The sequence below is a fragment of the Neomonachus schauinslandi genome, chromosome 5 (genome assembly GCF_002201575.2).
Source record: "Neomonachus schauinslandi chromosome 5, ASM220157v2, whole genome shotgun sequence".
In the NCBI taxonomy this organism is placed as follows: Eukaryota; Metazoa; Chordata; class Mammalia; order Carnivora; family Phocidae; genus Neomonachus; species Neomonachus schauinslandi.
Genome location: NC_058407.1, coordinates 10,452,953 through 10,480,910, shown reverse-complemented (window position 1 = coordinate 10,480,910; position 27,958 = coordinate 10,452,953). Strand labels below are relative to the sequence as shown.

The 27,958-nt window shown below is 58.2% G+C and overlaps 2 protein-coding genes across 3 annotated transcripts; one reads left to right on the top strand and one right to left on the bottom strand.

Moving 5' to 3' along the window:
• The first annotated feature begins 1,288 nt into the window (after positions 1–1,288).
• Positions 1,289–20,028, top strand: PICK1 (protein interacting with PRKCA 1). 2 transcript variants are annotated; one of them, XM_021687660.1, is made up of 13 exons: positions 1,289–1,371; positions 1,630–1,727; positions 2,835–2,946; positions 9,806–9,934; positions 12,129–12,195; positions 13,306–13,395; positions 15,668–15,721; positions 16,208–16,270; positions 17,039–17,172; positions 17,549–17,641; positions 18,534–18,584; positions 19,188–19,332; positions 19,737–20,028. In XM_021687660.1, exons 2-13 carry the CDS (start codon positions 1,687–1,689, stop codon positions 20,009–20,011), a joined length of 1,254 nt encoding a protein of 417 aa, XP_021543335.1. In that variant the 5' UTR covers positions 1,289–1,371; positions 1,630–1,686; the 3' UTR covers positions 20,012–20,028. The 2 variants fall into 2 exon arrangements, with proteins under 2 accessions (XP_021543335.1, XP_021543336.1); XM_021687661.1 differs by having other exon boundaries at positions 1,304–1,470.
• Positions 20,029–22,265: 2,237 nt separating this feature from the next.
• Positions 22,266–26,660, bottom strand: SLC16A8 (solute carrier family 16 member 8). The gene is made up of 4 exons (XM_021687715.1): positions 26,447–26,660; positions 25,676–25,819; positions 24,609–25,460; positions 22,266–22,582 (listed from the first exon to the last, which is right to left on the bottom strand). Exons 1-4 carry the CDS (start codon positions 26,658–26,660, stop codon positions 22,266–22,268), a joined length of 1,527 nt encoding a protein of 508 aa, XP_021543390.1.
• Positions 26,661–27,958: the final 1,298 nt, after the last annotated feature.

Here is a 27,958-nt window from a genome sequence, read left to right as displayed (position 1 = left end):
GAGAGAGAGACTCTCAAGCAGACTCCCCGCTGATTCCTAGGCAGGGCTTGATTCCACGACCCTCAGATCATGACCTGAGTGGAAACCAAGAATCGGACGCTTAACCGATTGAGACACCCAGGACCCCAGCTGCTGCTTTTTAAAACTAAAATCCTGGCCTGAACAGGGCTTCGAAGTTCCAGCCCTAGCTCTGCTACCGACCATCTATCTGTGAGACAAGAGGAAGCTGCTTCTCTGAGCCTCAGTTTCCTTACCTGCACAATGTGGCTGGCAATCCTTATTTGCCTCTCACAGGGTCATGGTGAAATTTGAAATCCTGTAAGTAACCTGAACTGCAGAACGGTGGGTACATGAGAAGGTCGCTGCTACTTTGGCATTCTGCACGTTTGCTGGGACTCAGATTAGCTTCCTAAGGAGTGTGTGGGGTGGGGCTCCCATGGGATGGTGGGATGTGCAGATAATCATCCTTCTATATCTCTCCTTCCTCCGCTGCCCCTGGAAGGAAGCTGTGACCCTCCGTGGGGTCTGGGAGGGGCTGCTCCTCAGGACTAAAGAAAGAGATGAGGTGTGAGGAGTCTTTCACCAAATACCATAGAAAGCATCTGCCTCGATGATCTTAGTTTGCATATGGAGAAAGGGGGCACATAAAGGCAAAGGAAGGTAACTTGTCCAATCTGTCGTTAATAACAAAGCCACTGAATACAAGTGTGCAAACGTTAAAAGGGCGCTGCACTAGATGGCAGGAGTCTCAGGGTCAAGATCTAGATCTTACACCAACTGTGGGTGGCTCCGGACAAAACCCCTTCCCTTCTCTGGCACTTAGTTTCCTGGTCACACAACTGGGATTAGGCTCGAAGGGCCCTTCCAGCGCGGAGACCGTCATCGGAGATGCAGCACCCTAGGCCGGGGTGCAGAGAACGTGAAAGGGTTTGTATTCCCCTGAACTTCGCCGGAAACCTCCGCGCCCAAGGATGCTTCCGTTGCCACGGCAACCGCCGGGCCGGCGTGGTCCCCGGAGTCCCGCGGAGGAAGCTGGGAAGAACCCTGCCCTTACCAAGATGGCGGCGGCCACAGGGCAGGGGGCGGAGTTGAACGTTGTCAGCCTGTCCAGACCTTTCCTCTGTTTCCGCTTTTTTGTGCTAACGGCGAGCTTCCGTCAATACTTGTTCCCTTTTCTGGTCCTGGGAGCACCGGGAGCCAGGGAGGAAGCGTTGTCTGCAAGGATTGGGGCAAATACTCTGGTGGTGGGGAAGGCGGGACTTCCGCGTCTCACAGGAAGTGACGCAACAATCGCGGCCGCCGACAGGTGGAACCGCAGGTGGGTTCAGGTGCCAGCCTGGCCTGGACCCGGCTGTGGGACCGACTCTTCCGGTGAGCGACAGAGGTAGTTCCCAAGGGCCTGGAGACCCGTGGGGACGGGCTCTGGGGTCTGAGCCCACCGTCCTGGCCTGGAATTCCCCCCTGTACCTAGTAAGAATCCTGTACCTTCCCGCCCCCTAACCTCGGGGACTCTCCCCGCCGTCCAGAGGGAAGGGGGAAGGTCCTGCTCTCCCGGATCGCTGGGGTGGAGGTTGCCATCTAGGCGCGTCGGGTCCGCAAACCCTACGCTCTTTTCTCTCCCTGATCCAGTTCCCCATTCCCGTGCCGAGCTGGACAGTTAGCCAGCCCGCCTCAACTCTCGGAACCATGTTTGCAGACTTGGATTATGACATCGAGGAGGATAAACTGTGAGTATTTTGTTCCCTGCAAGACCCAGGAATGCACGAGCTCCAGGGCCTCCAGATCCCCAGACTTCCCAGTTCTACAGACCCTTGCTTCTCAGAGGGGGATTAGGTCTTGTGCTGTAGCAGGAATGGACCCTGCCCTTCCAGGAGCTCACCTTCTGTAGCTGCGCTGTGGACACATTAGCAGATAATAGGTCAGGGCCACATGGGCACTAATGGAGAATGGCCTGGCTACAAGGAGAGAGCAGATGGAGCAGTGCCTCGACTAGGGTGTTCAAGGAAGGCTTCATAAAGGGGGTGGCAATTGAGCAAGTTTTCAAGGTGAATAGGAATATTGTAAAACCTACCTTCCTTCCCAGTATAGACAACTGGTGAGACAGATTTTCAAAAATTGTTAGTCTCCTTCCTAAAATCTGTCCTCCATCTGTCCACTGCCGGTGTCCTCAGCACTTAGTATGGTGCTCGCCGTTAGTAGCTTGTTAGCAAATGTTTGTTGAATGAATAAGTGAATAAAGGCAAATATCTACCACAGAACATAAATAAGTGCTGGTTTATATCAAAACTGAGAGGTAATTGACAGAGCATTTGAGAGATGGGTGATGGAGAGTTGAACAGGAGAAGGCTTCCTGGAGAAGGTGGCCATGATGTTCCATGTGTGCCTGAGAAGGTGACAAGGACAGAGTCTGACTCAAGTCTCAGAGGTAGGATGAAGGAGAGGGAAGGGGGACCTGTTTTCATGGAGTGCCTGCTCTGGGCTGGGTTGGTGTTAAGTGCCTTCCATGTGCTTTCACCAAGAGAATTTTCACCAAGTAGCAACCCATTTCTACCACCACTTTATGGATGAGGGAACTGAGATGCACAGAGGGGACTGACTTACCCAAGTGCTGTAGATGGTAAATGGCAGAGCTGGGATCTGATCCCACATCTGCAGGACTCCCAGGAGCTGCACATGTTCCATTGCAAGATGCTGTCTCTTTTGGCCAAATGAGAAAAGAAAAAGCTGAGCTGCACTTGGAGCCTCTCAGGGGTTTTGGAGGGCCTGTTCCCTTTGCTGTCCCCTCCACTCATCCTTCTTCCAGGAGATTCAGCCTCGTGTGCTTCTCTTTGTAGCGGAATCCCTACTGTGCCCGGGAAGGTGACACTGCAGAAGGATGCTCAGAACCTGATCGGGATCAGCATCGGAGGAGGGGCCCAGTACTGCCCCTGCCTCTATATCGTCCAGGTACTGGGGGATGTGGAGGTGGGGGTGAGGTCCTGGAAAGGGTGAGCCATCTCCCTGCTCGGGCAGGTTCATTCTCCTCTCTGCAGAGCTGATGCCTTTTCTTCTTGAGGTCTGAACCCCTCAGAGAGGTCTTCCTGAGTGCCCCTCACCAGAGGTGCACCCTTGTTCTCTGTCATGTCAGTGTGTTCCTTCCCTTCTCAGCCCCCCTCACCCTCTGTAATCATGGGTTTGCCCATTCGTGATTCTGTACCTAGCTGCTTCCTAGTCTCTGCAGTGTGAGGACAGGATCTCAGTCTGCTTTTTCACTGCCGTCAGCACTGAGTACAATGTTGGCATAAGGTCGAATCCACAGAACTCTCAGCCGGGGGTCCTGGGGCAAGTGAAGTGTCGTGGAAAGTCTCCAAGTCTATGAAGTGATAATGGCCTGAGTTCAAATGTAAGCCTCCCTGCTCAGTGGCGAGTTACCTACCCTCTTTGGGCCTCAGCTTCCTCCCCTGGAAAGTGAGAGTGTAAAATGTTTGGTCACCGTGAGGGTTTAACAGAATGCCCCAAGCAATGCCTGGCATTTAATAAACACGAAGTGGAAGATGTTGTTATTTTTCTGACAGTTGTTCACTTCCCCAGATGGTACTGAACAATTCTGTGGTTCTTGTAGAAGCTGCCCTGGTGACTTCCGGTCAGCTGTGACCCTGAGCCATGGGGACAGTTTTCTTTACCTTGCCGCTGGTCGGAATCACTGGTTTTTCTGTAGGCTCGGAAGGAAGCTCGCCACCTCAGACATAAATATGACCCGGCTTCTACCCTGTTCCAACTTGCTCAGCTCAGTAGCTGTTGGTGGCAGATGGGAAGCTGCTGTCTCTCTGAGGTTCTTGCAAAAGAGTCGCTTCTGGGCCTTGAAGACAGAGATTCCTGGGATGTGGCCTGGCCTGCTCCGGGCGCCGCCTTCATGAGCCGTTTGGCCTCCTCTGGCCCAGGAGGTGGTGGGGAGGCCTCGGCCAGGCCTGCCCCCCTTGCGTTGTGCCAGTGTGGCCCCTGCCGCCTCCCCCTCCTCACCCACAGGGGACCAGATTTGCTTAGAACAAACTGCGATTATAAAATAATAGAATTCAGTCAAATAATAGCACCCACTGTTGCACCCCTTCTTTTTTTTTTATTTTTTATTTTTTATTTTTTTTAAGATTTTATTTATTTATTTGAGACAGAGAGAATGAGAGAGACAGAGAGCACACGAGAGGGGGGAGGGTCAGAGGGAGAAGCAGGCTCCCTGCCGAGCAGGGAGCCCGATGCGGGACTCAATCCAGGGACTCCAGGATCATGACCTGAGCCGAAGGCAGTCGCTTAACCAACTGAGCCACCCAGGCGCCCTCTTTTTTTTTTTTTTTTAAAGATTTATTTATTTATTATAGAGAGAGAGGGAGAGCTGGGGGAGGGGCAGAGGGAGAGGGAGAGAGAGAATCTTAAGCAGACTCCCCACTGAGTGCAGAGCCTGACGTGGGGCTTGATCTTATGACCCTGAGATCATGACCTGAGCTGAAACCAAGAGTTGGACGCTTAGCTTACTGAGCCACCCAGGCGCCCCTCTTCTACCCCTTCTTACCACCCTCCCCTTCTCCATCCACCCTCCCCCACTCCCCCTCCCCCAACCCCATCCCAGCAGCAATGCTACTTTCTACCCTTACAGCTGTTTCTTCAGGTGTGAGCCTCCATTTTTCCTCACTTAGATACTTACCCTGTTATTTCTTGATCTGTCACTTGTAAATATCTGTCAACTTTTCCCAGTCCAGTAGATGGGAATGTTAGCTGTCTTCCAGAGCCACGCTGCTTTCTCTCACCCCATCCTCCTAGCATGGTGGTTGTGCAGTTTGGGCTAATCCGCTGTCTGAGAGTCTGCCACAGGCCAGGCTGTGTTGTGGGCACGAGGGATAAGGAAGTGAGGGGAACAGGAGCCTGTCCTCCCGAGCTGCTGTTGTAGGAGGATGGTAACACGCTGGTCTGCATCCAGAGCTTCACGATCATCCGTGGTTATGCTTTTTTAAAAAATTACTTTATTGTGGTGAAATTCACTTAACATACAGTTAGTAGTTTTCAAGTTCAGTGGCATTCGGTGCATTTGCTAAATTCAACTATCACCTCTCTCTAATTGCGGAACGTTTTCATCCCCCCAGAAGAACAGCCTGTGCCCTTTAAGTATTCACTTGTCACCCCCCTCCCCTCCCCTGGCCACCACTCCTCTGACTCTGCGACTCGTGTCCGTGCTGGTTATGTCAGATTGGTTGGTGATCTGGTTATTAGATAGATTGTCTTTTGGATATTTTAATATAAAAAGAATCTAACATGTCACCTTTGGTGTCTGGCTTCTTTCACTTAGCATAATGTTTCTGAATTTCATTCAAGTGATGGCATATTTCAGTAATTCATTCTTTTTATGGCTGACAAATATTCCATTTGTGTTCATCCATTCATTTGATGGACATTCGGGTTGTTTGCACCTTTTGGCTGCTGTGACCAATGCAGCTGTGAGCACGCACGCGCACTTCCTGGGCAGACACGCGCGTTCGTGTTCAGGGAGTGTGTACCTGGGAGCGGGAGCGGGATGGCTGGCTCACTCGGTGCTTCTGTGGTTTACTTTTTGAGGAACCTCTGTCTCTTTTCTTAACTCAATCTTTTCTTTTTTTAATGTCGTTTCTTGGGGTTCTTCCATTTGCATTCTCCTTGTACATTCAGTACCTTTCCTCAGGCAGCCATTTGCCACCATCTTTCTGTTGCCCCCCACGCTGTAGTCTGTCCTCACTCAGCCTCCCCTTCCCTCTCTGTGGGACTCCCCCACTTCCGGGAGCCCTCTTTCTTTCCTTCTATTTTTTTTTAAAGTTTTTATTTTGATTCCAGTTAGTTAACATCAGGGTAATATTAGTGTCAGGTGTACAACACAGTGATTCGGCACCCCCACACATCACCCGGTGCGTATCACAAGTGCCCGCCTTAAGCCCCAGCACCTGGTTCCCCATCCCCCACCCACCTCCCCTCCGGTGACCAGCAGTTTGTCTTCTGTATTTTATTTGTTTTTTAAGATTATTTATTTGAGAGAGAGAGAGCGCGTGTGCAGGGGCCAGTGACAGGGAGAGGGAGAGACAGAATTTCAAATGAATTTCTGCCCTGCTGAGGGCAGAGCCCGACACGGGGCTCAGTCTCACAACCCTGAGATCATGACCTGAGCCGAAATCAAGAGTTAGACACTTAACCGACTGAGCCACCCAGGCGCCCCTGTTGTCTGTAGTTAAAAGTCTGTTTCTTGCTTTGTCGCTCTTTTTTTCCCTTTGCTCATTCGTTTTGTGTCTTAAATTCCATATATGAGTGAAATCATGTAGTCTTTGTGTGACAGACTTATTTTGCTCACGTTATACTCTTTAGATCCATCCATGTCTTTGCAAACGGCAAGATTTCATTCTTTTTATGGTTGAATAATATTCCATTAAATATACATACACCGCATCTTTATTCATTCATCAATTGATGGACACTTGAGCTGCTTCCATATCTTTGCTATTGCAAATAATAGTGCTATAAACATAGAGGTGCACGTCTCCCATTGAATTAGCATTTTTGTATTCTTTGTATTCTGAATACCCAGCAGTGCGGTCGCTGGATTGTAGGGTAGTTCTATATTTAACTTTTTGAGGGACCTCCATACTGTTTTCCAGAACGGCTGCACCAATTAGCATTCCCACCAACAGTGCAAAAAGGTTCCTTTTTCTCCAAATCCTCGACAACACTTGTTGTTTCTTGTGTTGTTGATTTTAGCCATTCTGACAGGTATGAGGTGATATTTCAGCGTAGTTTTGACTTGCGTTTCCCTGATGCTGAGTGATGTTGAGCACCTTTTCGTGTATTTGTTGGCCCTCTGGATGTCTTCTTTGGAGAAATGTCTATTCATGTCTTCTGCCCATTTTTTAATTGGATTATTTGGTTTTTGAGTGTTGAGTTTGATAAATTCTTTAAAGATCTTGGATACTAGCCCTTTATCGGATATGTCATTTGCAAATATCTTCACCCATTCCGTAGGTTGCCTTTCAGTTTTGTTGACTGTTTACTTCACTGTGCAGGCCGGGAGCCCTCTTTCTCGGCTGACTTCCTCATCGAGGTGGAGTGCATCGTCTTGTAGCTTTCTGAGAGAGGCTGCATGGGAGGTACATTTTTTGAGAGCGTGTGTCTCTGAAAGTGCCATTATCCTGTCTTTGTTGTTATTCTCATATTCCTTCCAGTTGGCACTTGGGCAGATCAAATTCAAGAATGTCAAAAAAAAAAAAAAGAATGCCAAGTTTGAAAATAATTTTCACCTAGAAATTCGTTGGCGTCCTTTCATTATCTTTTGCCATTAGCATTGTTGTGTCTGATGGTGCTCTTCTTACTTGTGACCCTTTATCTGTAATGTGTTTTATCCTTGGTCTCTCAAGACTCTTGGGAATTTCCTTGTGTCCCTGGCATTCTGAAGGGTCATGACGATTGCTCTTGGCTCGGGTCTTTGTCTGTCTGTTGTGTTGGAGCCTCAGAGGGCACATCCCTCGGGGAACCTCATGTCTTTCTCCACCCTGGAAGTTTCTAGTATTAGCTCTTTGATGGGATCTTGCTCTCTGGTTTCTGTTCCCTCTTGTGGGCCTCCTGTTGGCTAATGCTGGGCTTCCCGAAATGATCTTCTAATATTTTTCTTTCTCTTTTTTTCTGATTGTCCATGTCTTTTTCACTTTCCTTGGCTTGGTTGCATAGCTTCTTCGGACATTGTAAATTTCTGTTATAATTTGCATTTCTGAGATCTCTCGTATTTTTTTTTTTTTTAAGATTTGATTTGTTTATTTGAGAGAGAGTGAACACGAGTGAGCACGAGTGGGAGGAGGGGCAGAGGGAGAGAGAGAAGCAGACTCCCTGCGGAGCAAGGAGCCCAACATGGAGTTTGATCCCAGGACCCCGGGATCATGACCTGAGCCAAAGTCAGATACTTAATGGACTGAGCCACCCAGGCGCCCCCACCCTATTTTTGAATCGATCCTTTTACATCATCCTGTTCTTTTTCTAATCATCTTGAAGATGTTAATTATGGTTTTCTTCTTCTTTTTGTACCGGCTCTACTTTGTTTCTGCTTCCTGTGGTTCCTTTTTTCTGTTTTTAAGTGTTTTTCCTATGGGACACTTTTCTCGAGTGCCCTGTAATTTTCGCCTGTGTTTACATGATGAGTGAGCCATCACAGTCATGTGCTATGGTGTTTGAGGATCTGTGTGCAGACCATGTCTGGGGGGGCTTCCCTGGGGGGCGATCAGGCATCAGGCGAGCTCGGGGGGGATCTGCCAGTGTCTGTACGTAGATGGGCCTTTCATGTGGAGCCATTCAGGGCAGTGGCCTCCAGTTTCTGTGGGGAAGGGCCGTAAGCCTGGCTACTGGCATTCTGGGCCCCCACTGGGGCTACGGGGCTTTAGGTTCGCTGAACCCAAATCTCTCCGGTCCCGTGCCTCTCTCCTGCCTGCCTCGGTCCCTGGGCCTGAGTCAGGAGCTTCTCTGGGGAAAACCACCTCCATCTTCCACCTTCCATGGACCGCTGTGTGGATGGGGACGGAACCAGGAGTTGAGTCCTTTCCCTGCTTTCTGCACCTTGTCTTCCACCCACCTGTGGCTGTTGCCAGAGATCTGCTTCCTGACCCACTGACAATTTCCAGCGAAGATTAGATCTCTCTTCCTAAAGCCCCTCCATAGGCCCTTGGGTTCCCGTTGTCCATCTTCCAAGAACAGGTAGACCCTCTCATTGTCTTCTTTACCATTAAAAAAAAATATATTGGGGTGCCTGGGTGGCTCAGTCAGTTGAGCATCCAACTCTTGATTTCGGCTCAGATTGTGATCTCAGGGTCCTGGGATGGAGCCCTGCATCAGGGCTGAGCATGGAGTCTGCTTGTGATTCTCTCCCTCTCCCTCTGCCCCTCCCCCTGCTCATGCTCTCTCTCTCTCTGAAATAAATAAGTCTTTAAAAAATAATAATTGCATTTTTAGTGTGATTCTGGAAGTTAGTGGAAAGAAACTCTCATCTCAGGTTTTTCCTTTCTTCCTTATAATGTTACATATGTGAAACATTATCAGGTGTTCTTTCTACATGCTTTGTGTAGAAAATTTACATGCTAATGTTATATATGTGAAATATTATCAGGCGTTCTTTCTACATACTTTGTGTAGAAAATTTAGCAACTGAAGACAAAGTAGGGGCGCCTGGGTGGCTCAGTCATTAAGCGTCTGCCTTCGGCTCAGGTCATGATCCCAGGGTCCTGGGATCGAGCCCCGCATCGGGCTCCCTGCTCGGCGGGAAGCCTGCTTCTCCCGCTCCGCCTGCTTGTGTTCCCTCTCTCGCGGTGTCTCTGTCAAATAAATAAATTTAAAAAAAAATCTTAAAAAAAAAAGAGACAAAGTAGAGGGAAGACAGTAGCAGATGACCACTGCTAATAATTCGGTGTCTGTCTCAGTGGCTGTTGGCTGGCTACGATGTTTTGTGTTCTTGTCCACCCCTGCACACGCGTTCGCGGTCTCCCCCCGCCCCTGCCCTGAGCAGCACTCGCGCATCTGTGCTTGGACAGGCCTACCCAGCCTCACGCCACAATGAGTGTAGACCCCATTGAAGGGGCCACCCTGGGAGGGAGACTCACATGCGTGGTGGAGTCCTTGCTCTTTGGGGACTGAGATGAGGAGCAGCCTTGTGGGGAAAATCTGTTAAAGAACTGAGTTTGGAGGAGCACACGCTCAGTTGGGTGTGTGAGGGCTGGGCCGAGCCGGGCCTTGGTCGGGGTGCAGGGCGTGACTGTCTCCACCCCGCCCTCCCTTGCACCCCCAGGTGTTTGACAACACCCCAGCAGCCCTGGACGGCACCGTGGCAGCTGGTGACGAGATCACCGGTGTCAATGGCCGGTCGATCAAAGGCAAAACTAAGGTGGAGGTGGCAAAGATGATTCAGGAGGTGAAGGTAAGGCTGCTGTGGGTGGGGGGTGGCGGGGGGACACAGGCCGCCGAGCCACTTCGATGATGCCCAGCCTGCCAGAGGCCCCGGCAGGCCTGGAAGGGGATGGGCCCTCTCTCCGCTGCCCCTTCGGTACACCAGGGTCTGGGCCACACTCCAGCCTCCCTCAGTGTCTCCCACATCTGGTCAATAAATACCACTCGTGCTTCAGGACTTGTCATGCCTTGGCGGGAGAGTGGGCACCTTCCCATCCCCTGCCCTTCAGCTCCCAGGGTTGCTGTTGGACTGGGAGCCATGCCTCAGGGCGAGCCAGTGTGTCCCCACTCAGGGCTGGAGCTGAAGCTAGAAGTCCAAGGTGAACCTGCTGGGGTCAGTAGACACCCAGTAAATGTCAGTTGGGCCGTGCTGGGCCTGGGAGGGGTTCGAGGGAAAGATGAGTGCCCCCCCCTTCCCCGCTTCCTCATCCCTGTAGGAGCTTTCCATCCACTGGGTCCTCCTGGTCCTCCTGGGCTCACAGACCCCCAGGGAAACTTCTGGGCTCTGGGGCAGCTCTCAGTCCTGCCCCAGGTCTTTTATTCTGCAGACCACAATCACACACGGCTGGTCCCCTGCTCCCCACGCCCCACCCCAGCTGCTACGGGCCAAGGCCTCGCCCCACAAGTCCCCTCCCCCACCAATGGCTGGCAGCATCCTGACTGCTCATGGAAGCAAGCGTGTAGCCCTTTGGCCATTTCTTAGAGATTTTGTTGCTAGTGACTTGGGAAACCAAAACAGCAAACCAAACCAATGCAAAGCCATTGGATGATTTCAAAGTCTTAGAGTCAAGGGTCCCAACTGTAAATTGAGCTTGGCCGAGTGTTCTGACTCCCTCACCCCTATCCTTCCAGACCTCTCCTCACCCCTGTCCCTCCTCTGTGTCTCAGGGACCTGGCACCGATGTCCCTGCCAGTCCCTCTTGCCTTAGCCCGGGGCCAGGTGCCTCTCCACCTTCTCCCGTTTATTCTCCTGTTCCGCCCCACGCGGCCTGGGTGTTCCCGACCCGGCGCAGCCTGTCGGGCAGAGGAGCTCTCGTGGGAAGCAGGTGGACGGTGTTTCATCCTGGTACAGACCGGGGGGCGGGGCGTGCCCCTGTGGCCGCTTCCTGAGCCCTCACAGCTGTGCTCATCCACAGCCCCTCCATCCTCTGAGGCCTGTCTCACGCCAGCCCCCCATGTTGCGCACGAGGACGAGAGGTGTTCACATGTGTGCGCAGCCGTGACACTAACGGAGGGGTCTCCCGGCGCCCGTGTTTGGCTGCGGGCAGTGACTACGGTCCCCATTTATTGGCGCGCAGAGGGAGGAAGGGATTTGCTTTAGTCGCACGGCTGGACCAGCAGCCAGGTCTGAGTCCCACTGCCCTCAGCTGCTGCCTGTCACGGTCCCCACAGCGCACTCCGCCGCAGCCTGGGAGAGCCTTTGCCTCTGCCCCGGACGGCATCAGGTCATTTTGGTTTCCCTGCAGGGCTCATTTTGGAAATCCTGTTTTGTATTTGAATGGGTTCTGTCCCAAGTTCAAGGGTCTTAGGATTGCAGGGATGAGAGTGACTGTGGTGGCCTCCCGTGGTTAGGAAAGGCTTCTCAGGAGAAGCCAGTGCTTCTCTTCCAGTTGTAGAAAGTGATTTGCATCAGCCTTCCTGCTGGCTTGGGCCCTGAGGGCTGTGGGCTGCCCCACACCTGCTCCTTGGCATCCTGGCACCAGGCACAGAGAATGTGCGCAGAGGTGTTAGTTGGGTGAACGCAGGGGCTGCCGAGCCTGGAGCGATTTAGAGCACAGCAGATACTCCCCGTGGGGCAAACGGCATGGCGAGGGCTTGGAGCGGGGCATGGTGTGGGGTAGGGCATGGCACCTGGTTTCCTGGAGCACAAGACCCCCAAGACCACCAGGCTGTGAGCTCTGATGGCAGGGACCATGTCTGTCCATGTCCCTGCTGGTTCCCCAGGGCCCGGCACATAGTGGGACAAGGAGGGACCTGGGAACAAACCAGTTACAAGGCAGAGCCCGGTCACAGCCCTTGGCCCAGCATGGCAGAATTCATGGTTGGTCTGGGCCCTTCCCAGGTCTCAGGATTCCCTCATGACCACATATTTCGGGGCAGACAGACTTCCCCAGGGAAGGGGCTTGGGACCCAGGAGACTCCTTCTCAACTCTCCTCTTTTCCAGGGAGAGGTGACTATCCATTACAACAAGCTGCAGGCGGACCCCAAGCAGGGCATGTCCCTGGACATTGGTAAGCTGGGCCAGAGCACTGGCACCCAGTGGCCCCATAGGCCCTGGCCCCTGTTCTGCGTTTTTATGATGGTGTGTCAAGAGTTATGTGGCTTTTGACCAAGTCAAGGGCCTGGGAGGACCCGGGGTGCTCTCCTGCAGCTGCTCCCAAGAAATCTGTCCCTGATTTTGCTCTGCCCCATGTTGCAGTCCTCTCCCAGGGCCACCTCCTCTGGGACCGCGCTGCCCTAGGGTTGTCCCTTATAGGCCAGCCCCTCACCCCTCCAAAAGGGAGGGCAGCCTGCAGTGAGGTGTGGTGCCTTATGCCCACCCGCACGCCCCTGTGTGGCCCTGGCCGCCTCTTCTGCCTGCCTGCTCCCAGGAAGGCTCGAGGTCTGAGCTGGACGTCAGGCCTTGGATAGAGGGTCACGGGCCACCTCTTACTCTCACAGCATTCCGTGGGACAGGTTTCCTCCTGCTAGGGGGGCTGGGCTTCGGTTCTGTAAAAGCTTTAGGCTCCAGAGCTGGACATTGCAGCTTTGAGGGCCTCTGGACCAGCCCCCTCATTCCACATCAAGGCCTGAGGCTCAGAGAGGGCTCTGTGTCCCCTGGCGATGCACACCCAGATCTTTGGCTCTGGAGCCAGCACACTTTTCTTCCACCCTAGGGCCACAGCCACGTCCTGGTTTTTAGGGAGAGAGGCTAAGATCAAGTGTGTCCTCGATGGAGGTGCTCCGTAGAAACCCCTTGGGTCCCACCCCAGTCCCCTTTCAGGGACTTCGTATACGTCATACAGTAACTGAGTCTGGGGTCTGAGGTCACTTGCACTGATGGCACCTCGGCTCCCAGATGTGAAGGGAGAAGAGGCTCTCCCTGGTTTGCCTGTTGGCACTTTACACATTCGCCTCCTTCCAGCTCCCAGCACCGCCTTCACAGAAAGCGAGTAGGGCAGAGGGCCCAGCGCGGCCCCACTGGGGCTCTCCCCACCTCACAGTTACCCCTGCACCAGAGCTCAGTGCAGCCCCCTCAGCCCCTGCTGTCACTGGCCATGAGGAGATGAGCTGGGGCAGGGATGGCCTGACGGCCCAGCTGTACACTCCCCTCACTGAGTCCCATTCTTCCCTGGTCCCAGTGTTGAAGAAAGTAAAGCATCGGCTGGTAGAGAACATGAGTTCGGGGACCGCAGACGCCCTGGGCCTGAGCCGGGCCATCCTGTGCAATGGTGAGTCCTCTCCTCCTGACCGGGGTCTCAGGCCCAGGCTTCCAGATTGAGGGGCACCACGGCCGCCCGTGGAACTGACGTGGGCCCTGCCGCCCGTGGGGCCGATGGTCACCATCTGTGTCCCCAGAGGCCTCACTGCCTCCCACAGAGCGTCCGCAGCAGTCAGCCGAGGCATCCTGCGGCCAACGGCCCCCATGCCCGGGCCAGGGTTCCAGGCCCAGGTCACAGATGAGACAGATGCCCAGCGCGGCGGTGCCTCCTCCCAGCTCCCTGCGCCCGTGCCTTCGCCACTGTCCCCAGCCACTGTCGCAGAGCCCGTGGCAGCCACCACGTGCCCTCAAGTGCAGCCCCAGCTCCCCGCTCCCGCACTGCCCCCCCTGCACCCCTGCCTTTCTCCAGGAGGTGGCACTGCTGCCCTTGCTGCCAAGGTTCCAGGCCAGGACGGGAGGTGGGGGGGTGGGGGAAGCACGGACGCGCACATTCACACCCACGCATGTGTGTGGCCTGTAAAACACTTGGTCCTGCTCCCACCGTCGGCAGCCCGAGCTTATAAATAGCAGTTCTGCTGTGCATGTGTGGGGGCTAGATTTAACTGCCTATATATACTGTCGGCTCAGCTGGGCACACTGGGCAGCATTGGCTGGGACGTGGGGGTGGGGTCTGAGCTCGTTCCAAGTGGTGTACAAAAGTGGTGGCTGCTATTTTCAGCTTCTTGGTGTCTATAAGTCCCTGTTACTGTAGTTACCATGCGTTGAGATGGAATTAGAACTGGTTGTTGTGTTTTTCCCCCCAAACCTTGCAATTTCCCCAGCCTTAAATAGGGTTTCTAAAATTGAAGCTGTCATTATGTCCCATGACCCAGCTAAAAACAACAGCCCGGCGCTTACGTGGTTCCTTTCCTGCCAGCCTGGCCAGGGGCCAGGGCTCTGGGGAGCCAGCGCCTGGGGGCCAGCCGGGGGCCAAGCTTCTAAAGACCCCTGCGATGCTTCCTCCCCCCGCCCCCCCAGAGCCCACATGGCCACCTGACACCCAGCCACCTTGCCCAGACTCGGCTTCCACTCTCCTCCCCACCTCCCGCTCAGAAAACCCCGCCCGGGGTGGAAGGGGGTGTCAGAGGGCACCCCGGCTTGAATAGTGCCCAGCTGTGTGCCTTCAGGCAGGTTGTCCCTCAGCTTATATAGTCCCTGCCCCAGAGGCTCATTCAGAGGAAGGACTGAGCTGTGTGCAAGGAGCCTTGAGCGCTGGGTCCAGGCTCACAACAGCCAAGCTCAGTGCAGCCAGGCCCTGCCCTGAGGGGCCGCCATGTGAGGAAGCCACGGCACCGACCCTGCCCTGTGGTGGCCGCTGGTGCTCCTGGTGGCGCGGTGGGAGGGCCCTCATCCCCCTCACCGCTGGAGGGCCCTCCCTCCCTGGTCCAAAATGCCGGCCGGGCAGTCCACTTCCTCCCGTTTTGAGCCCTTGAGGGGAGGCAGCTGCCCCCACCTCTCCCTTGACAGGCCTATGGTCACCCCAGGCATTGCCTGGCCACCTTCTCCTCTGTTGGACCATGAGCCTCGAGGGCATGACGTGGGGCTCATTCACCAAGGTCATTCTATGGGCCTGACTGGGCCGGCACACACAGGGTGCTTGAGAAAGCTCTGTGATGCGAATGAGGATGATCGCCCAGGCCGGGTCCAGCTCGAGCTCTGCCTCAGGGCCCTTCCTGACTCGGTCTTCCCTCCCCGAGCGGTTCTCCTTCCTGAGCTGTCACATTTGCTTGTCACGCCTGCACTGAGGCTGTCACAGCGACTCATCTCTCCGGCTTATCTCTGACTGCCTTCCCCCTTGGCTGTCGGCAGGGTTTGTGCTAGAAGTACGCGGGCCTTGCCCGCTAGGACTGGGCCCGCCTTTGGCTGGCCTTCCGGAACCACCCACAGGTGGGGCACCCACAGGTGGGGCACCCACAGGTGGGGCCTCGGGGACGACCCAGCCGTTTTTTCACCGGTGACTTTGGCAGTACCGAAATGATCACCACCTTCCTGTCCCGCTGATGTGCCGCCTGCTGGGTGGGGACTTACCTCAGGAGCGGCCCGAGGGCCGCCCTGCCTGTCCCCAGCTTGCCTGTGGTTTGGGGGTCCCGGGCTGCTACAGAGCACTCCCGAGTGCAGCCGAGGAGCCAGCTCCCCGTTCCTGGGGCCCGTCCGCTGCCAGTCCTGGCTCTCTTCCGGGCCGCCCCTGGCGCTCTCCTCACCCCGGGCTCGTCGAGACTCACTGCCCCCCCTCACCCCCACAGACGGGCTTGTGAAGAGGCTGGAGGAACTGGAGCGGACGGCCGAGCTGTACAGAGGTGAGCAGGCGTGCCCGGCATGGGCCACTGGGGTGGGTCGTCCTGGCCCTGCTCTGACACGGTGGCGGCAGGTGCAGGAATGCCGGCCTGTGAAATCCTAGGACTACGGCCATCAGGGGTTCTTAAGAAAAAAGCCTCTTAAGACATACTTTTTCTGATTATGAAGCTAACACGTATCCATAAAAATTCCAGTAATAGCACACGGGAATGCGGTGGGAGTCTCTCCGAACCCAGCTAGTTCCCAGAGAGCCGGCCCGTAGGAGGCCTTGTTCACCGTCTGCCCGGCGGAGCCCTGGCTCTCCTGTCTGAAGGGGACCCCTCTTGGGGGGCGCTGGGCCTGGGGCTGAGCCCTAGTGGGGCTGTGGGAAAAGCCAGTGAGCTCAGGAAGAGTGAGGGCCTCAGGGTGGAGTTGGAGGCCGTGTCCTGGGGGGCTATTGTGGTCCCACCATGTGTCCCCATCCCCCTTCGGTTGGGTCTCTCCCACAGGAATGACAGAACACACCAAGAACCTCCTCCGGGCCTTTTATGAGCTGTCACAGACACACCGGGGTAAGGGCGCCCCCAGACATGCTGTGTGACCCTGGGAAGACCCTCGCTCCCCTCTGAGCTCAGTGCTCCCTCATACGGTGAGGGTGTGGCCGAACCCTTCCCTGGGCCTTCCTCACAGCCACACCCAGGCAGATGCCACAGCATCTGATGTCAGGCCAGGTTCGGGCTGAGCCTTGTCTAGATGCCAGGAGGTAGCAATAATGGGGGCCAGTAGGGAGCATCTGGACCAGCTGGTCTTCCGTGGGCCCCAGTCCCTCGTCTGGGCCCTGCCTCATCTTATGTCTACGGCCGCTTACAGTGTATAGAGCCCTCCTTATGTGTGCTCTCATTTCCTACAAGTCTGCTTAGCTGGGCAGGGCAGCTACAGTTATCCCCATTTTACAGTTGGGAAAATGAAGCCCAGGCAGAGGAAATGGTCACCCAGTCCCTTTGGGCAGAGGTGGCCTTACACCCCGGCATCCAGATTCCCAGAGCAGTGATCTGCCGTCAGGCAACACTGGCCTCTCCAGTCTTGACTGAGCCTTCTTCCCACATGGTCTGGTCACTCTGGGGAATGAGGGCTACTCTCTTGGGTGTAGACCCAGCTCCCTTGGGGGTACAGACCCAACTCTCTGCAGGTGTAGATCCACCTCCCTTGGGACATAAACTTCATTCAGACCTTGGCCTTCAGCCTGCCACACCCCCTGCCCTGCTTCTCCCCAACAAATCCCTGGCTTCCCCAGGAAGGGGTCAGGTAGGGACAGCCTTCAGGGCAGACTTGTTCTGCAGCCTTTGGGGACGTGTTCTCCGTCATCGGGGTGCGGGAGCCCCAGCCAGCCGCGAGCGAGGCTTTCGTGAAGTTTGCCAACGCCCACCGCAGCATCGAGAAGTTCGGCATCCGGCTGCTGAAAACCATCAAGCCGGTAGGTCGTGTGGGCGTGTGTGTGTCAGCATGTGAGGGTAGAGAGGGGACAGTGTGGCATGCAGAAGGGTCCCGGACTGGAGTCAGAACATGTGGGTGTAGGTTCTGGCTTGGTCACCTACATGACTGATTGTGGGTTGGTCACTCTGCCTCCCTGGCCTCACTTGGCATTGACCTCCAGGCTGGTTTCTGGCCCTGGCTACACCTGAGTTACGGTTTGCCCTGGGCCCGGCCCTATCTTCTCACCCTTGAGTGGACAGACTTGTCTGAGGGTGCCCTTTGGCTCTGAAACCTGGGTCCACTAGAAGGATTGCTGGATCATTGCCGTTCTTTGCCATGCTGGCCAGCCTAACCCCTGCCCCCTCCTTCCCTTCCAGATGCTGACAGACCTGAACACGTACCTCAACAAAGCCATCCCAGACACTCGCCTCACCATCAAGAAGTACCTGGATGTGAAGTTCGAGTACCTGGTAAGTGGTCTCCAGCCCCTGGGGAGGGATGAGTCTGGCATGCAGGGGAAAGAACCCACCCAGAGATTTTCCCCTCAGTTGGCCACAGGATGGCAAGCAGGACGGGCCTAGAACCTCTGTCATGTCTAAGGATGTGGGACCAGGGACCTGGGAGGTACTGGGGAATTGGGCAACAGCCTAGACCCTGCCCCGACTGCACCAAGGAGCCTCTGAGAGCTTGGGATAGGCAGAGCCCTTACTCTGGACCCCTCTGACCCTTTGGGATTTTTTGGTCACTTTTACAATGGGTCAGTGGTTATAAAGTGGGTGCCAAGGGACATTATTGAGTTGTGGGGGTTTTTTCAAGGTGATTGATTGATTGAAAGAGCATTGTGAGTGGGAAGAGGGGCAGAGGGAGAGAATCTCAAGCAGACTCTGTGCTGAGTGTGGAGCCTGATGCGGGGTTCGATCTCACGACCCTGAGATCACGACCTGAGCTGAAATCAAGAGTTGGACACCCAACTGACTGAGCCACCCAGGTACCCCTGGACATTTTATGTTGAAATAAAAATTCTGATGGTCAAAAGAGTTGAGGGGAAAATGCTCCACCAAGCCAAGGTTCCTTTGCTGTAGGACTTCTCAGAGCCTTTGACAGGCTTGTGTGCAACGTGAATCTTCTAGGGTCTTCCTATGCTCTTTTGACCATGGAATCCCTTTTAACCCAGAACCTCTCTTAGGACTTGAATTTGGCACAGCCTGTCCTAGTTGAGGGTACACAGGGCCCAGGAGGCCTGGGATGGCTGCCCCCAGGCAGGGCTTTGGGGTCCTGTGGGGCATGGAAGGAAGTGGGCATCAGGGTGGGCATCCAGGAGGCAGAGCCCCTCTGACATCGTGGCCTCGCTGTCCCACACAGTCCTACTGCCTGAAGGTGAAGGAGATGGATGACGAGGAGTACAGCTGCATCGTGAGTTTTCAGGGGCGATTGGGGGATGGCCCTGGTGCTGGAAAGTCTGGGGGTGCACACAGCTTCCCGTGCTTGTCTCACAGAGGCCCAAGAATGTCCTGGGGCTGCCAGGGTCAGCGGGTGGCTCAGGCCAACCTGGGAGAGGCCTGGGGGTCTGGCTGGGCTCTTGTTTCTGGAGGTGTGGGGCTGTCCATCCCCACCCAGGCCCCTCTGAGCCTCCGAGTGCCGGCTGACTTGCTGCGGGGCCGCTCCCCCAGGCTTTGCGAGGCTCTTTTGGGGAGAAGCTGACTTCCCTCACTCCTAAGAGGCCATTTTTAATCCTCTACGTTTTTAACATTTTTGATGGCAGGATCCACCTTAGCACTAAATGTTCATTATTTAACGTGCAAGGGTGTGGTCTTTTGTTTTCTTCACAAAGAGTAAGTGCTTCTGGCGTCCCAGAAGTGAGGGACCGTGGGAGCTTTGGAAAGTGCCGTGTGCTGCAGGGGTGTGAGCTGGGAGCTGGGCTCTGCAGCCTTCCCGCCGTCGTCTGTCCCAGAGCAGGCTCCCCCTCCCCCACTCTCCACCCTGCCGGGGTCCTGATGTGCTCCCCCCCTGCCCCAGGCCCTGGGGGAGCCCCTGTACCGTGTGAGCACTGGCAACTACGAGTATCGCCTGATCCTGCGTTGTCGCCAGGAGGCCCGCGCCCGTTTCTCCCAGATGCGCAAAGACGTGCTGGAGAAGATTGAGTTGCTGGACCAGAAGCACGGTGAGGGGAGTAGGTGGGCACTGGGGGCCAGAGAGCCCTGCCCAACCCCAGCCCTGTGCCGTGCTTGCGCTTGGGGGGTGGGTACCATCTCCCCGTTTCAGAGCTGGGGAAACGGTGGCCCGGAAAGGTAAGGTACCTCCGTGAGGTCACATGGTCCCGCCGTGCAGAGCTTTGAGTCGGACCCAAGATGGAAAGTCCTGGCAGGAGCGGCCCCCTTCCTGGGCCCCCCTTCCTGGCTTGGGGTGGGACTGGCCCGTGCCCTGGGGGTGCAGTGGGGTCCACAATCTCCCCACCGTGCCCGGGAGCTGGGAGATCTGAGTCTGTGCCGGGGCAGGAGGCGGGCCCGGGCTGGCTGGGTGGGGGTCTTCTCCACTGGTGCCTGTCTGCCCGCCCTCCCGCCCCAGTCCAGGACATCGTGTTCCAGCTGCAGCGCTTCGTGTCCACCATGTCCAAGTACTACAACGACTGCTACGCGGTGCTGCGGGACGCCGACGTCTTCCCCATCGAAGTGGACCTGGCCCACACCACGCTGGCCTACGGCCTCGGCCAGGACGAGTTCACCGACGGCGAGGACGAGGAGGAGGACGACGACGAGGACACGGCAGCCGGGGAGCCGTCCAGGGATGCGCGAGGGGCTGCTGGGCCCCTGGACAAGGGTGGGAGCTGGTGTGACTCCTGAGTGCTCCCCGCCGTGGGGTGCGGATGGGGGGGGTGAGCAGGGGGACAGAGGGTGGAAGCCGGGGCGGGGCCGCTGCACCACAGGGTGGTGCATAAAGGCCTGCTGGCTTGGGGCGCTGCCTCCCCGCTCTTCTGTCCTGGCTCAGCGAACCGGGCTCCTGCCCAGGAAAGTCCCTGGGCCTGCGGCCTGACCTGGACACTGGCCCCCCTCCTCCTTCCCCCCCCACCTCCCCAGCCAGATGGAGAGCTTGGCCGCTGGAACTGCCTTAGGGAGGAGAGAGGGGGCGCAGAGAGGAGGGGTTGGAGGTGGCCCCAAGTCCAGGACCCGCTCCCCACGGGCACCAGCACTGGCCCCATCTGGAGCCTGCCAGCGTGGGGGGCTGCGGGCGCACAGCCGAGGCTGGGGCCAGTGGCCGTGTACCCCCTCACCTTGCCCCAGGCCGGCCCAGCCCCTCCCACACTCACACCTCTGCGGCCTTTATTTATTCATTTCCCCCAGCTCAGCCGAGTCCCCGGGGAAGGGCCGGGCGCTGGGCCTGTACCGAATAAACACAGACCCAGACTGAGCCGGGCTCTTTGCGGTGGCCTCAGACCCTCCTCCTCCCCTCGACGCCCCGTCTGCTGCCTCCCTGGTCCCGAGGGAGGGCGGGCAACAAGATGTATCGACATTCCCTTCGTACTCTCACTCGTCTTCCTTGCAGCAGCTCTGTGAACTGGCACTCCTGTCCCCGCGTACGGACGGGAGACTGAGGCTAGAGAAGTGTCCTGCTCAGGGCCACCCAGTGTCCAGGGACACAGAGGGATCTGGACTCGAATCTGGCAGGTCCCAGAGCCAAGGCTTGCTGCTTTGTGGGGCCTCTGACCTCCTCCCTCACCTTTGCTCTGCCTGGGCTTCTGGCCATAGCTCTGCTGCCGTTGGGAAGGGCAGGGCAGAGACTGGGTCGGGAGGCCCCAAGGCCCCACATGGGGGAGAGAACGTCGGGGATACCCCCAGCACTCTCGGTGCACCTAGAAGGCCAGCGGGCGCCGCCACCCTAGTACTCTGCGTCTTTGCAAAGTGGTGGAAATCGGCTGACTGTGTCTCCTGTCAGCACAGGTCACACCTGTGGTCCCTGTGTAATGAACGGTGGCCCTTTTCACCCCAAAAGTGTCCCTGTTTGAACAGTGAGTTATACGCTCATCCTGAGAAGGGGAGGAGGCAAGAGGCTGTGAGAGAACAGCCAGCGTGAAGGCCAAGGGCACAGACCGCAACCCACTGCTGTATTCCAGCCACCGCCTCTGTGACCCTGGGCTACTCCCTAACCTCTCTGTGCCCCAGTTTCCCTGTCTGTGCTTGTGGCCAGTAGTGGTCCTTAACCTCCTTGGGCGCTTAGGAGCATCTGATGAGTTAACACTTGTAAAGGGCCTAACAGCACCTGGCACAGAGTCCCTGCTCTGAGTGTTTAATAAATGTAGTCACTGCCCTGGTGACTCAGGCATGCAGACCTTTGTGTTAGCCGGGCATTTTCGAGGGCTCCCACGCCTTCGTAGGACCCGGCTGGAAAATGAGACCAACGGTGGGGTGGGGGAGGCACGGGTGGGACAGCTCAATAGCAGGGCTCTGCGGTGGGAACGCTCCTTCCGACTCGGGCCTGGTTTCCACACTCATGATTTGGAGGGAGGGAAGCAAAGAAAGTGCCAGGTGTCAGATTTGTGGGAAGAGAAGAAATACACGGAGCGAATAGATCCCAGAGGCCTTCCAGCCAGGGTGAGACCTGGGCTCTGCTGCACTTGGATCCAAGTGCAAGAGGTCAAAAGTCAAAGTGCAAGAGAGACCCCTAGTGCCTCCAAGTCAGAACACCTCCCCCTCCATGCCCCCTCTTCCCCGTCTCTGCCACTTCTTCCCCCAACACCTTCCGGGTCCAAGGGCCCTGGGGAGAGCCTCTCGGACTCCCTCCCACCTCCCCCGACCCCCAGCCACCAGGGCTGGGAAGGCACAGGAACGGGACCTCTGTCTTGCAGCTGAGCTTTATGAACTTCAGTTTCGCACAGGCCAAGCCCTGTCCACGCACAGCAGCGTCACCAAGCCAGGCCAGGGCCTGGCCACGGCCCGCCGGGCAGATGAGGGAGGGATCTCCCCACACACACTCGGACCCCAGGGAGGACCACTGCAAAGCAGCCTCCAGCGTGCCGGGCCCTCTTGGGACAGCCGGGGCTCTGAGAGGGTAAACCCCATTCCCAAAGTCACCAGCCACCTCGCCTGGTGCCCCCGGGGGCTATACAGACTTGGGGTCCCGCCCTGGTTCTGCCTCCACCTCTGGTGCCGCGGCCCCGGGGATCGGCACCTCCCGGGCTTGGAGGCCGCCAGGCTCCTCAGCCCCGGTGGGCAGGGCCTCAGAGTCGCCTGGGGCCTCAGCGTCCTCGCTGTCGCTGGCCGCGCCCTCGGCGCCTTGGCCGGGCCGGGTGTGCTGAGAGCGGCGGCCGCGCAGGCAACACTTGGTGGCGATGGCCATGAAGACCCCGGCCAGGGCCACCTCAGAGCCGGCCAGGTAGAAGATGATCTCGTAGTTCTTCAGGGCGTCCACCAGGCGGCCTGCGGCGGAGGGAGGGGGGAGGTGAGGGCCTGCGGGGAAGCCCACCTTCACCCTTCCCCACAGCCTCACATACAGGGTAGTGCCCCCTCCACTTGGTGGGGTTCACATTTGCGTGACACAGACACATGCCCCAGTCTTTATTCCCGTTTTCCAGAGGCAAAACCCCACACACGTTCTGCCATCTGAGACCTTAAAAATGTCACCACCTCTTTGGACCTCAATTTCTTAAGTGATAAGGGGCCTTTGGTGAGGCAGCGCTTTACGGGTTACAAGGCACCCGTTCCACGCCCAGGCTGAAACCCCACCCGCGCCCTGTGACTTGCCCAGCTAGCGAGTCCGGGGAGGGGGCACTGGGCTCAGCCTCACCCTCCTGGGGGCCCCTAACTCTTGCTCTTTCCACCTAACCCCCCTGGTCTTCAGGGGCCTGGCTCAGCTTTCTCTCCCTCTCCGTCCCAGCCTCCTCCTGCCCCTGCCAGGGGCCCCGGTACCCCTAGGCTGAGCTTCCACTACCTCGGGCTGGGGGCAGGACTTATGGGTCACAATCCCTGTTGCCCCCTCTGTATTTTCCAAGTGTCCTCTCCAGGCACGTATCACTTTCATACTCAGGAAAATCTTTTAATTTTAATTGCAAGTATTTGCCCCCCCAAGTGTGGTTCCTCTGCGGGCTCCATCCCCCCCCGGCATTTTTGTCACTCACCACCCCAGGCTGTGACCCCTTGGTCTACAGCTCTGTGGCTTTGGGGAGGCTTCCCGGTGTCCCCCAAGCCGGCTGCTTGCCTGAGCCCCTCTGAGCACTGCTCCCAAACTTGCCTTCCTGGTCCCTGCCCAGCCAACCAGTCCTGTCCCTGCCCCTCCTACACTCAGCCCTGCAGTGTTCACCTCCTTACCCCCATTAGACCCACCCCCCAGGTCACATGAGAAAATGGAAGATGGATCCCTGAGCCTCTGGGGGGCTGGTTTTGTGGCTTTTGATGGTGAGCTTGGGGGGCCGCCCTCCCACTGAGGTGAGATGACAAGGCCTGATGACACTCGGCTAGCCCAGCCCTGGAAGGAGGGGCAGTTCACCCTATCTCAGGGGCAGCCTGGGCCCCAGCAGCGGTGGCCTCCCCTCATCGCTCATCCCACAGCCTGAGCACAGACAGGCTCTCCGTGCTGTTTCAGAGACAATCCGCCAACCCAGGAGGACCCTAATGTCCCCTCTTTCCAAGCTCAGTTCCTGCCTCACCTGTATAGGAACCCTGTCCCCCTAATGTGCCCCACACTGTCCTTTGTCCTGCCCTGCGAGGCTGCCTGCATGCCGGCCCCTGCAGGGACCCTTCCCTGGCCTCTCATCATGGTGACTTCCTAAGGCCAAAGACTGTAGAGTGCCCACTGGCGGCGCGCCCAGTGGAAGGCCCAGACCCTGTCCCTGCACGGTAGCTTCACCAAGCGAGGGCAGAACCTGGCCACGGCCTGCTGGACAGATGAGGGAGGGAGCTCCCCTCCTGGGCCCCAGGGTGACCGCTCATGAGCACCCCCACTCTGCTCCCGGCCTCACAGCTGGTTCCTCAAAGACACTGTCCCTATCCTGGTCACCCTTTGGAGGCTGGGGACACTAAAGCCCTCAGCTGCAGTGTTCCAAAGGTAGGGGCATTTAGCCCTGGGCAGGGCTCTGCTCTCCCTCTGGGACCGCACTGTACTAGGCCCCTGTGCCTCAGTTCACCCACCTGCAAAAGGAGAATAAGCATCTGTACTTCACAAGGACTCTGTGCCAATGTTTGAGATGACCCAATGGGTCCTCTGCGGTCAGTGTTGGGTTCTTCCTGGCACCTTTCCCGGCCCTTCCGCCCCCACCCAGAGCTAGTAGTACCGGGCTTGGAGGAGGGGCTAATTAGCCAGGGGAAGGGGTGCCCACCCCACCAGGCTGTCCCGGCCAATGGGTCCCTTCCCCTCATCCCTGGAAGCTCCATCTGGGGCAGGGAGGGCGCTTCCCTCTGTCTAGGGAACTAGCCCCGCGCCCCCTCCTCCCGGGAGGGGGAGGCGCACCGGCAGAGGGCGGTCCGATGAGCACAGCCACGGCCTCGACGAGCAACACCAGGCCCAGCGCGCTGGGGAAGCGGTGCGAACCCACGGCTGCCATGAGCACCTCGAACTGCAGCGCACCCACCATGCCATACGAGAGGCCGAAGGCGACGCAGAAGGCGACAAGGGCGCCGTAGGAGCGCGCGCGCGCGCTGCTCAGATCCGTGAGCCCGTTGGCCATCAGGGCCAGGCTGAAGAGGTAGGCCACATGGGGTCGCAGGCGCGCCAGGCCCGCCAGGGCGCCGCACGCCGGCCGCGCCACGATGTCTACGAAGCCCACGATGGACAGCAGGAAGGCGGCGTCGGCGTCCGGCACGCCCGCGTCCTTGGCGTAGTTCACCAGCAGGATGGCGGGCACGAAGAGCCCGAGCGCCATCAGGAACTTGGTGACGGCGTACACCCCGAAGGCGCGGTCCGCGCACACGGCCACGTCCAGCAGGCGCCGGCGGGCGCGGCCGCCAGGGGGCGCCTCGCGCAGACGCAGCCCCGCACCCTCCGCCTCCGCCTCCGCCTCCGCCTCCGCCTCCGCTTCCCCGGGAGCGCGGTCCGCGCTGTCCCCGCGAGGTCGCGGGCCGGGCCCCGGCGGCGGGCGCATGACGGCGCCGCACGCGCAGCAGTGCAGCAGGAGGCCGCCGAGCAGCAGGAAGCCGCCGCGCCAGCCGAAGTGCTCGAGCAGCTGCTGGCCGAGCGGCGACAGCGCCGACAGGAACACGGGGCTGCCCGCCGCTGCCAGCCCGTTGGCCAGGGGCCGCCGCCGCTCGAAGTACAGCCCCAGCATGATGAGCGACGGCTGGAAGTTGAGGGCCAGGCCCAGGCCTGCGGGCGAGGCGGCGCTGTGCCGGGCTCCCCGAGGGCGCCCCCACCCCCAGCCCCCAGCGGGAGGGAGGGGCCAGGCCCCGACGGGGCGGGCCGACCACCTCTCGAGGGGAAACTGAGGACAGGAGGCCTCGCAGCGAGGACCCCCGCCCCCGCTCCCCACCCGCACGGCCAGCCCCATCCGCGCAGGGGAGGTGAGTCGTGGCCGCCCTCACCTGTGAGCACCCCGGCCGTCAGGTACAGCTCCAGGAGGCGCGTGGCGAAGGATGCCAGGACCATGCCCGCCGAGGCCAACAGCCCACCCACCAGCATCACCGGGCGACAGCCAAAGCGGGTCACGAGGATGCTGGAGACAGGACCTGTGGGCAGGGCACGGTCACCGCTGGGGCTGGACTAATCTCTCTCCCGTGGACACTCCAGGCTTGGCACCTGCCAGCCCCCAGAAGATGGCTCGAGGGGATAAGGGCACCCTCGGTTCAGAGAGGGCAGTGTCTGCCCAAGGTCACAGAGCTTGGCTAGGACAGACCAAGGAGGCAGCGCCCTGCGGGGGGACGCAAGGAAGGGACCTGTCTTGGTCCAGAGGCCCCATCCCCAACCCTCCTGAGAACAGGGAGCCCAAAGCAGAAGAGGCAGACGCCCCTCGCTTTTTATCTGCACAGCTGACATCGTCCCTTGGGCTGCTCAGGCTCTTTCCACCCCTTACTCCCAACCCTCTGGGCGGCCCCCCAGGTGGTTAGGGCGCCGGGGAGCGGGGGATTTTATTTAGCCCCGTTTCCCCACCTGTACCAGAAGCGGGTGTGGGTCTTTGGCAGGAATGCAGGGGCCCTGCCGGCTGGCCAAACCGGCCCGGTCAGCCACGGGGCTGTGGGCTCCACCTCGCGCCACTGCCCCCTTCCTGCCCCCTCCTCCCCTGTCTCTGGGGAAGAAAGTGGTTTCCGTGCTCTCCCCGAGGGGCCTGGGGGAGGGACCCGCGAGGGGGCGCTGACCGGTGCCGTAGAGCATGGCGAGCATGATGGAGGACACCCAGGCCGTGTCGCTGTAGCCCGCGCCGAAGTCGCGCATGAGCGCGCGGAAGAAGACGCTCACGGCCTTGGGGAAGCCGTACGCGAAACCGGTGACCACGAAGCAGGCACCCAGCACGGCCCAGCCCCAGCCTCCGTCTGGGGGCCCCGCGCCCCGCCGGGGGCCGCCAGCGCCCATCGCTGCTGCCTCTGCTGGAGGAAGGGGACAAGAGGGAGTAGCGAAGGTCTGCAGCCCCGACAAGAAAGGGGGATGGAGACCCAGCGTGGGAAAACTGAGGCACGGGGCTACCCACGGGAGCCCTGCTCTGGGATCGAGCCCGGAGGGGAAGCCGAGGCAGAGCCGCACCCCAAATCTCCCCTCCTGCAGGGGGCCTGTGAAAGATGAGGGGAGGGTAAAAGTTCCCACCTGAGTCCGGACTTCAGGAAGACGCCCTCCGGGGGACACTCCTTGCTCAGGGACCTAGTGTGGCCGGAGAGGGGGTGCTGGTGAGTGGGAGAGCCGGGCGGGCCAGTGCGTGCCCCGTGTGCGTGGGAGCCGCCGGGGTTCCCAGTGGGCTCCTGTGGGGTCTTGGCGCAGGAAAGAGCGCGGGGTGTGGGGCTGAGACGGGCAGCCAGGCGCCTGCTGCAGAATGGGTGGCTTTATTCTGCTCCTGGGCCTTGGCCGTATGTTCCTCGTTTTTCTCAATGATCAGAAATGACTGTTGCTATCAGAACATTGGGGAAAAATCAAACAACCCAAGACATGCCGTGATAACATTAGCTTTGGTTGGGGAGCCAACGGAGCTGAGCTCCAGTTCATCCCAGCTTAGCCATGGATTTGCTGTGACTTGGGCAGGTCCCCTTCCCTCGCTGAGCCTCAGTTTTGCCACCTGTAAGATCGGTGATTGATTCCCCAGGGCCAACCAGGGGTCTTGGTGGGGGTTGGTCAGCTCTCTCCTTCCACCGGGACCTTTAAGGGGGCACTAAAGAGACCTTCTGCTCTCCAGACCCCTAGCAGCCCCCCAAACCCTCCACAAGCCGAAAACAGCTCTGAAGTCTCTCACACTCCGGCAGCTCCAGCTGGGGGTTCACACAGCAGCCTCCTTTGCCCCCCAAAACAGAGAGGCGGTGGGCCTCACAGGTAGGGTGGGCCAGCCCACAGCTGGGGCAGGAGCCCCCTTCCCTCCCGCTGTCCCCCGCACCTGGGTCTTCCTCCTGGCATTGGGCGATGCCGGGCCCCCCGTGGGGATCTGGGACCCCGACCCTCTCTCACCAGCACCAGGTTCTGGCTTTTACTGCCTGTTGTCCCCTCACCACGGCTGCAGCCCCCTGAAGACCAAGACAAGGAAGGGGGTGGTCCTGGCAGCTCTCGCCCCACACTCACCTGAGCCGTTCGGTGGGTTTGGATGTCCAGCCTCACATCTCCTGAGGCCTCCCAGGAGGGGCTGCCTCTCTGGGTCCCCCTGGGAAGCCGGGCCTTATGGGGGCACGCAGCCG